At 49.0% G+C, this 9,567-nt stretch overlaps 1 protein-coding gene across 1 annotated transcript in view; it reads left to right on the top strand.

Moving 5' to 3' along the window:
- Positions 1 to 1,556: 1,556 nt before the first annotated feature.
- The window catches only part of DNAH9 (dynein axonemal heavy chain 9), a 206,620-nt gene continuing 198,609 nt past the window's right edge, over positions 1,557 to 9,567 (top strand). The window contains exon 1 of the mRNA XM_073881496.1: positions 1,557 to 1,952. Within this exon, the coding sequence (XP_073737597.1) occupies positions 1,557 to 1,952 (396 nt within the window). The remainder of the gene's footprint in view (positions 1,953 to 9,567) is intronic.

Genomic DNA, 9,567 nt, shown 5'->3' on the forward strand with positions numbered 1-9,567 from the left:
AACACGCTTTACAAACATAAAGATTCCTTTTCTATTGTGAACATTTTTTTGTTTTTTTTGGTTTTTTTTTTGTTTGTTTTTTATTGTGAACATTTTTCATCATAGCACCTCCTGTGCCCTGGTTATTATGAAATCAATCATTTTACTTTTTAGCTACCAGCTTTTCCTGAGGGGCTCTTGTTAGCTTGAGTTGCCTTTGATAAGTTTTGTTAATGTTCCTTTGAAGCCCGTTACAAACATTCTTTTTTACCAGAAATTCTGCAGTTTCTGGTTGGTGACTAAAATCGGGGTGGTAGGCAGAGGAGGAGCTCATTTCAGACCTGGGGGCCTCATGCTGCCAGGCTGTCCCTGTTCTTGCCCCATTCTCCCCTCACATGCAATGCAAAGGGCCAAGCTATCTATAGCCCTGTAATGAAGAGGGATCCAGCAGGAGACAAATAATTTCTGAGGTCAGGAAACGTGCTTCACTTTATCCTTTTTTGAAGATAAGATCAGGTATATTGCAGACTCTGAACATCCTGTATATTTAAAAGCACTTGTGTGCACCTAAGAAGAACCGATTGGGACCATACTGATGGAAATCAAAGTAATCTCAGAGTTTGAGTCCCCGTTTGTCAGATTGAGCACCCACTTAAGGCAGGAACGAAACAGGACACTAAAAAAAACCCTTTTATTTATTTATTTTTTAGTAATGGATACTGAAATTCTGAAACTGAGCTAAAATTAAATTATAATTTAATATTAAATCGTAAATTAAATTTAAAAATTCAGTTCTTCAGCCGCACCAGCATATTTCAAATTGCTCAGTAGTCACATAAACACCGTTCTAAAGTATTTAAGTTATCACGGAAAAGAAATTAAAAACTTTACTGAAATCGTTTACATCTGTTTTATGATTCGACATAGTTTTCGAGTTTGAATTACACATTTGGGGAGTAGGTGCGAGAACCATTATATTTGCAGTGTCTGGAGTCCTCTCAAGAATTTAATCTGAACTAAACAAAATCTTTTAAAAAAAAAAGTGGGGGGTCGCCTGGGTGGTTCAGTCGGTTAAGCGTCTGCCTTCGGCTCAGGTCATGATCCCAGGGTCCTGGGATCGAGTCCCACATCGGGGTTCCTGCTCCGCGGGAAGCCTGCTTCTCCCTCTCCCACTCCCCCTGCTTGCGTTCCCTCTCTCGCAGTCTCTCTCTGTCAAATAAATAAATAAAATCTTAGGAAAAAAAAAAAGAATTTAATCTGACCTTAGCCAGCAGAACCCTTCACAGCATTTCTCTCCTTGCCCTCCGCTCCACGCAGCCCGTCAATGAACCATTGCACTGGACCGTCACCCGTGAGCACCTGCAATCCCAGAGACCTGGCATTGTATAGGAGCTGCGGCCGGTTTCCTAGCAACAGCGACACGACCCCGCCCCTTGCCCTCGGCGTCCCTCTCCTACCTCGCGGGGCTGGGAGGGGCGGGGCCAGGAGACTCGTGCCCAATAGGAGGGGAGCGGAGGCGGGAGTCCCGGCCGCGTCCGCGTCGCCAGGGAAACGGCTGCGGCGGGCGGCAGCGCGCGATGCCGGGCGCGGAGGACGCCGACCCGGAGCCCCGCGCCTCCGACCCGCGCCTGCGACTCCTGGGGGCCTACGTGGCCCGGAGCCTGCGGCCGGCCGTCGGCGCCTGGGAGCGCTGCGCCGGCACGGCCGAGGCGGAGCGGCTGCTGCACGCCTTCCTGGGCAGTGATGCTGCGGGGGGCCCGAGCCCGCTGCTGGTGGTGCGGCCCGGGCCCGGGGGCCTGGCGGTGCGACCCGGGCTGGACGCGGGGCCCGAGGCCGGCTCGCCTCGCGCCAAGGGGCTTTTCTTCCTGCGCACCGGGCCCGAGCCGCCAGGGCCCCGCAGCCTCCGCGGCGCCGTGCTGTGCGGGGACGTGCCCGCCGCCCCTCTGGAGCACCTGGCCGCGCTGTTCTCCGAGGTGAGGGTGGGCAGGTGGCCCGGAAGCCCTGCGCGGGCAGCCGCTGCGGAGGGGGAGGGGAGGACGGGGCGGAGAGGGGCGGGGCCGGAGGGGATGGGAACTAAGCCCAGAGCACACCTGAGATGTGGGGGCGAGCTGGGACAAGCTGAGGAGGGGCCAGGTCACAGTGAGAAGCTTAAAGGGCCCTGACTTGCGTCCGCCCTGGTCTGGGGACAAGCCAAAGTCAGGAGGAGGTTGGAGTCTGAAGGGTGCCTGGTGGGTCCCGACCATTCTGTAGGGCGCCCTATCTCTTAATCCCTCCGTAAACTGGCGCTGGGGAAGACAGGCAGTGGTGAACAAGGGGGCAACTCTCTGGGGTCAGCGAGGCAACGGAGGTGGAAGACTATCCACAGTGCTTACCTACGGAGGGGAGTTAAAGGGAGAGGTGGTTTGGTTTTGATTTCATCTCATTCATAAATCACAAAACCATGTACCCAGTGTCAGCCCTGTGCCAAGATAAGAAATTGAGGCATCCGGTTGGAAATGTCCAACAGGCGTTTGGAGGAGTCTGCCCGGAGCTCAGGGAGGAAGATCTCCGGAGATGTGGGTTAGAGCGTACCTCTGTGACACTGCAGCCCAAGCTTGGAGAGTGCCGGAGGTTTCAGAGAAGGTGCTCCAGGCGAGATTCTTGGGACATTTAGACCTTTCTGGAAGGGGAGTAAACTTCCCTGTAAGATGAGTGTGTGTGTGTTTCGGGAGGCTTGATGCCCTGGATCCTGCAGCTTACAAAACAAGTATTAACGGAGTACTGGTTATATGACGTTTTGTGTGATAGAGGCTATCGGGAATACCGAAGAAATAGAAGACAAGATCCCACCCATGCAATTCTATGTATAAAATATTTAAAAGTCCTATGACTGGGGTGGAGGTAGAACTCACTTAAAGTTGGCCACAGCGCTGGAGCCAGGTCCTGGAGGCTCCCTGCTGGGCCAGATATTATTAGTCCTTTAGTCGCTTTATCAGAAAGCCCGGGGGAGGGGGAAATCCAGGAAAGGGGCAGGTGGTAACAGAGTCGCCCTGGGTGGGGGGAGGTGAGCCCAGAGAAGCTAGGGTTCTCAGTAGACAGGGATGTATTTCAATCTTTTAACAACTGCAGTGGTAAAGCCACGCATTGTCTGAGCACCATCACTGCAGAGGTCCAAGCTTGGATCACATCCCCTCATGAATGATGATGATAGAAGGAAGTGGCATTGTGTTCAGAGGATAGAGACATGCGTGTAGTAGAAGAAGGATTAGGGGACATAGACATCAAGGTAACTTTCAAGGTCCTAGGAGCAGATTGAACAAAGGTTTGGACACAGAAATACACTTAGTATGTGTGGGGAATGGCAGCCCCATCTCAGAGTTGCGTCACCGCCCAAGGACATGTATCCAGCAAGCGAAAGTAATTTAAAAAATAGTTCAAACCCTCAAGTGTTCCAGAATGTTCATTGGTGCATTAAAAGAGACTGGAAACAAACTGAATGTTTATCCATAGGGGACTGGGTAAATGAATTAAGGTCCATCTATAATTAAAAGGAATGATTGCCATGGAACAGTCCTTAAGATAATTTGTATTTATTGTGGCAAAAAACCAAACCAAACCAAAACAAGACCCCACAGCCGATAAAATTCACTCTCCCAACCATTTCCAAGGGTCCAGTTGCCAACCACACACACTGTTGTGCAGCGAGTCCTCAGGAGCCCCCACCATCCTGCATGACTTAGTCTATACCCACTAGACAACTCCCTAACTCCACCTTTCCTCAGGTCCCTGCACCCATCATTCTACTTCCTGTTCCTGTGAACTTGACTGCTCTGGGTACCTCATATAAATGGAATCATGCAGTAGGTGTCTTTTTGTAACTGGCTTATTTCATTTCGCATCATGTCCTCAAGGTTCATCCAGGCTTGTACCATGTGAACAGAATTATTTTCCTTCCTAAGGCTCAGTACTATTCCATTGTATGTGTATACACCACATTTTGTTTATCCATTCATCCATGGATGGATGTGTAGGTTGCTTTCACCTCTTGGCTATTGTGAATAATGCTGCAATTTAAGATAATTTTTTTTAAAAGATGCAGAATTATAGTACAGTATGCTACCATTTCTGCTAAAAAGAGAAGGGAGGGAGGGAAGAAGGAAGGAAGGAGCACTCATTAACAGAGTAATCCACAGGCCCGAGAAATGAGGTAACTGAGGTACAGGGGTAGGTAGAACACTTTTTTTTTTTTTTAAAGATTTATTTATTTATTTTAGAGACAGACAGACAGAGAATCTCAAGCTGTCTTCCCACTGAGCAGGGAGCCCGATGCGGGGCTCGAGGTCCCAAGACCCTGGGATCATGCCTCGAGCTGAAACCGAGACTCGAGATGCTCAACCGACTGAACCACCCAGGCGCCCCCAAAATTATTTTTAGAATACCTTCAGGCCTTAGGATTTCTCAAAGCCTCCAACAGCATCTCCCATCTACTTCTTTTACACACCCTAAAGCTGATTGTGCTGCTTCAGCCCCCTGTTCCCCTGCTGCCCCCTCAGCCCCCCTTTCCCGGCCCAGTGCTCTGCCCACTCTCCTCTCTCTGTGGACCAGCTTGGCTCCCGTCATCCTCCCACACCCCACTCAACAGCGCTCAGCCAGAGGAGCCCACGTGACTGAGAAAAGTCCTCCCGTGTTTGCGGGGGGCGGGGTGCGATGTCAGTGAGGGGAAGAAGCTATAAATTTCAACATCATCTCCTTACACTAGTACAGGGTTTTAAAAAATGCATCCAAGAGATGTTTCTCAGAATTGACAAAACTTAGGGACTAGACCCCTCTTCTGCGTGTCTTCCTCCTCCCAGCCGCGTCATTCGCTGCTGCCAGGTTATTTTCTTAGAGCTCTGGGACTTGGATGCCGTTTCAAAGTTTTGTGTTTCTGGGGGGGGAGCATGGGATGTGGAAACTGGGCCTGAGTTCGCATCCTGGTTCTGTGAAATGCATCAGTGTCTTGTGACCTGTCAGCAGGATTGTCCTGAAATTTAGAAGGAATATATTAGGGCACCTGCAATGGTGTGCTAGGCTGTAGGCATGCCCTAAGGGACAAGCATTATTGTCACCTACCCTACTTAAAAGCGTCCTCCCTTCTCTGGCCCATCCTGATCATCTTGCCCTGACCCATCACTGCTCTCCCTGGAGGAGAGCTGTATTCCCCCACAGCCCTTCTGTCTCTGAGCCTGGAGCTGGGACGGGGGTCCTCGCTCCTCGATCCATGTTGGAAAACCTCAGTTTGGATCTTATGTCACCAGACAAAGCCACCCTCTCCCCTCATTGCTGTGTCACGTGCTGATGGCGCTGTCCCCGGCTCACTGGGGCTCTTTCCAACATCCCTCCTGCCTTAACACATGGCTACTTCATTAGACACGTGAACGATCTTTCCGATAAGCTGGCCTCTAGGGTCCTTGAACCTTCCCCCCCCCCAGCGATCTTGTCCCCCTCCCTACCTTCCCGTGGCCATTCCCAGACCTCGCACTACCAGACCACCCCCTCGTGATCCAGTTTTATGCGCCTCTTTCTCTGACCACGACGTGTGTCTTCCAGCTCACATCCCCCAACGTCCCACTACCCCAAGCCTCTGACCCATCCGTCCTGCCACCTTCCCGCTGTCTGACTCTGAACCCATGTGCTCTCCCCCACCCAGCTTGGGTGCATCATCATCATTCCCTTGCCTATGCTCCTGACTCACTGGCTTCTGCTTGCTTTGTCGTATTCATTTGGCAAAACCATTATTCTGATGAGATCCAACCCTCTGTCTGTTCCACATCTGCACCCTTGAAGCCCGTGGGGCCGAGAAAAACCAGCCGGCTTTGCTTTAAATTCATGACCCTGAACCTGTGATAGGCCTTTTGTTTCCCAGCTGACACCCCAAACTTCCCATCATTTTCTTGCTTTTCTAGACCACTATTACACACTTTTGTGCCCCTCAAATGTCCAAAATGTCTATCAGCCTCACTCTGTGATACTTTTGCTTCTTCCTTGGGTTTTAGAAATGGAAATAATGGACTAAAACTTCCACAAATGCTTACATCCATCCCATGCTGCCAATACCCATGCTCATGCTCCCCCACCATCCCTCCCGTGGCTACAGGTGGACTGTCTGCTGTCATCTGGTGGCAACCCCAAGACTCAAAACTGCCACTTTTGCTCTGAACTCCACCTGTTCTCATCTCCTTAAAGAGATCGCGCCAACAATTCTTTCCTCACTCCTACATTCTTTTTTTTTCCCTTCCCCACTAGCTAATTCCCGTCAAACAAAATCCTCGTTCCTCCCGCCAACTATCATCCCACAGAAGAGGCCCCCTCTACAGCAAAACATCTAGAAGATGTACCTGCCTTGCTGTGCCCCTTTCTTTTCCTGTTTCATCTGACAGCCACCCCCACATTGCATGGAAGAGAAAGTAAAAGACTTGTCAACGTCGCCAGTGACCTCGACTTGGCTAAATCGCATGACCCTTTATCAGTCTTCTTCTTGGCCTGTGCACGGCATTCGGCACAGCTCGTGATGACCCGCTCCTCCCAGAAGCCCCTTTCTTCACTTGGTTTCCAGGATGCCAGTCTTCTGGGTTTCCACCTGTCAATCACAATGGCCCCTCCTTTCCATTAATGGTACTCCCTCTTCCTCCCAGCTTCCTAACATTGGAGAGCCCTGGGGCTCACTCCTTGGACACCCTGTCTTCTCTATCGAATCTCAGTTCCTCGGAAGCACTGGTTCACCTGCAGAGTTTCACAGACCATCTGGATTGGACTGCATTTATTATCTCTAGGCTTTGCTTCTCTGAATTCCCAACTACCTTAACCAACTACCTACTCAATGTCCCCTTTTAGAAGTCTAACAGGTGTATCAGATTCTAAGGTGTCCGAAAACACATTCCCGGTCTTCCCTCAGGAATGGACTCTTCTTCCCCACATCAGTTTATGGCAGCTCTGTTCTTCCTGCTCCCCAAGTCCCAAACCTTGGAGTCATCCTGACGCCTCTTTTTGGCCTCACAAGCCCACAACAAATCCATTAAGAAATCATATTGGCTGAGCCTTCAAAATGTACATAGAACCAAACCCTCTCTTGCTATCTCCTCCATTACCCCAGGTGCCAAGCCATTGTCTTCTGTATTATAGCAATGACTTGCTAACGCATCCCCCCTTTTCACTTTTGGCTCCTCCAGTCTATTCTTAACACAGCAGCTGGAGTGATTCTACTAAAAAAAGATGGCAGACTATTTTACTCCCTTCGCTCAAAACCCTTCCATGATTTCCATTCCTCTGAGATTAAAAATCAGAGTCCCATAGGCAGGGCTACATGAGGTCCATCCCCTTTTACTGACCACTGCTGTTCTTGCTCACCCAGTTCTAGCTTCACGGACCTCCACAGTGCTCCTTGATCACACTAGGCAGGCTCCCATAGGGCATTTGCACTGGCTGTTCTTTCTGTCTATAATATACTTCCCCCAAGGATCTGCACAGTATTCTCCCTATCTTCCCATCTTTGTTTAAATGTTACTTGTCAATGAAGCCTACACCAATCACTCCGTTTATCATTATAATCTCTCCAGTGCACACTCCTGATCCTCTCACCTGCTTTATTTATTTTTTTGCAGAATGTTTTGTTTATTGACTGTCTCTCCCCTAAAATATAAACTTCATTAGATCAAGAATCCTTGTCTGACTTCTTCACTGATGTACTTTCCCAGCATCTAGAGCAGGACTAGCATGTAGTAGATGCTCAATAAATATTCTTTGAGTAAATGAATGGGTAGCTTTTCATTTCATAGCAAGTTCATATTCATTATTTTCCTATCACTCAAAGCCCTCAAAAATCCAACCCTGAGCCTACTTATCACTTTTTCTTCCTATATGCCAGACCCTACAGAGGACAGTGGGTATAAAAAGACCGGATGAGGGGTGCCTAGGTGGTGTAGTCAGTGGATGCATCCCACTCTTGGTTTCAGCTCAGGTCATGATCTCAGGGTCATGAGATCAAGCCCAGGGTCGGGCTCTGTGCTCAGCACAGAGTCTGCTTGAGATTCTCTTTCCTTCTCCCTTTGCCCCTCCTGCATGTGTCCTCTCTCTCTCTCTCTCAAATAAGTAAATCAATATTTTTAAAAAAGACCAGATAAGATAAGACCCCTGCCTTTGAGATCCTAGGAATATTCCCGTTCATCTTCTCTTTCCTGTTAGGCCTTCTGCCCTGGGTCCAAGAGCGTCCTTTCTTATCATGAATGAGTAGAGCTCAGTTTGTAACGTTTTCTCTGTTGGCACTCTCTACCCGCCTGTCCTTGTAAGTTCTCAGTTCAGCGATGGTTTCCAGATACAGCAGGCAAGGGTCAGCCCCTTAGACTTCTCCTCCCGGTTCCAGGTACTCTGTTTCATAGCCACATGGACTTTTTGATCATATATAGAATCCAACTAACCAGATGAGTCTTTATTTTTATTATTTACTCAATTATCACATTTCCTGATGATCTGGTTTTTTTCTTTCTAGTATTCTTTTCCCTTAGCTGTGAGATTTGACAGGCAGAGGTTCCTAGTAAGTTACATTAACTACAACTTTTTAAGTTGCAAGTGATCAAAACCTCCATTTAAAGTAGCTCGGAGGGCGCCTGGGTGGCTCAGTTGGTGAAGCGTCCGCCTTCGGCTCAGGTCATGATCCCGCGGTCCTGGGATCGAGCCCCGCATCGGGCTCCCAGCTCAGTGGGGAGCCTGCTTCTCCCTCTCCCACTCCCCCTGCTTGTGCTCGCATTCTCTCTCTCTGTCAAATAAATAAATAAAATCTTTACCAAAAAAAAATAAAGTAGCTCAGAAAATTCAAGAGCAGCCTGATTCAGGAGCTGAATGAGGTCATAGGACTTGGTCTTTCTCCATCTTTGAATGGTCTCTTCCCTGTATTGACCCTATTCTGAGGCTCCATAGGGTAGCAGGATGGCTACAGTTGCTCCAGACTGATAGAAAAGAGAATTTCCTTTCATCAAAAAGTTCAGATGAGAGACTTTGGCCCCCGTCTCACTGGCTCAAATCTGTTGACATCCCACCGTGGGATCTAGAAATGAGTACCAAAGAAAAAAAGAGGAACTATATGAGGTGGCCAGAACCCCAACCAGTGTTCACCCTACAGGTAGATTCAAGATCCTCAACTCGGTTTAGTTCTTTAAGATGCCCCGTCATCATCCAAATGGCCAACAGACACATGAAAAAGTGCTCAACATCGCTCGTAATCAGGAAATCCAAATCAAAACCTCATGAGATACCACCTCACACCCGTCAGAATGGCTTGAATTCACAAGTCAGGAAACGACAGATGTTGGCGGGGATGCGGAGAAAGGGGAACCCTCCTACCCTGTTGGTGGGAATGCAAGCTGGTGCAGCCACTCTGGAAAACAGTATGGAGGTTCCTCAAACACTTGAAAATAGAGCTACCATACGATCCAGCAATTGCACTACTGGGTATTTACCCCAGAGATACAGATGTAGGGATCCAAAGGGGTACGTGCACCCCAATGTTTATAGCAGCAATGTCCACAATAGCCAAACTGTGGAAAGAGCCAAGATGTCCATCTGTCGATGGACATC

This window comes from Callorhinus ursinus, unplaced genomic scaffold (assembly GCF_003265705.2).
Source record: "Callorhinus ursinus isolate GAN/ISIS: 27379988/994484 unplaced genomic scaffold, GSC_fseal_2.0 scaffold43, whole genome shotgun sequence".
Taxonomy (NCBI): domain Eukaryota; kingdom Metazoa; phylum Chordata; class Mammalia; order Carnivora; family Otariidae; genus Callorhinus; species Callorhinus ursinus.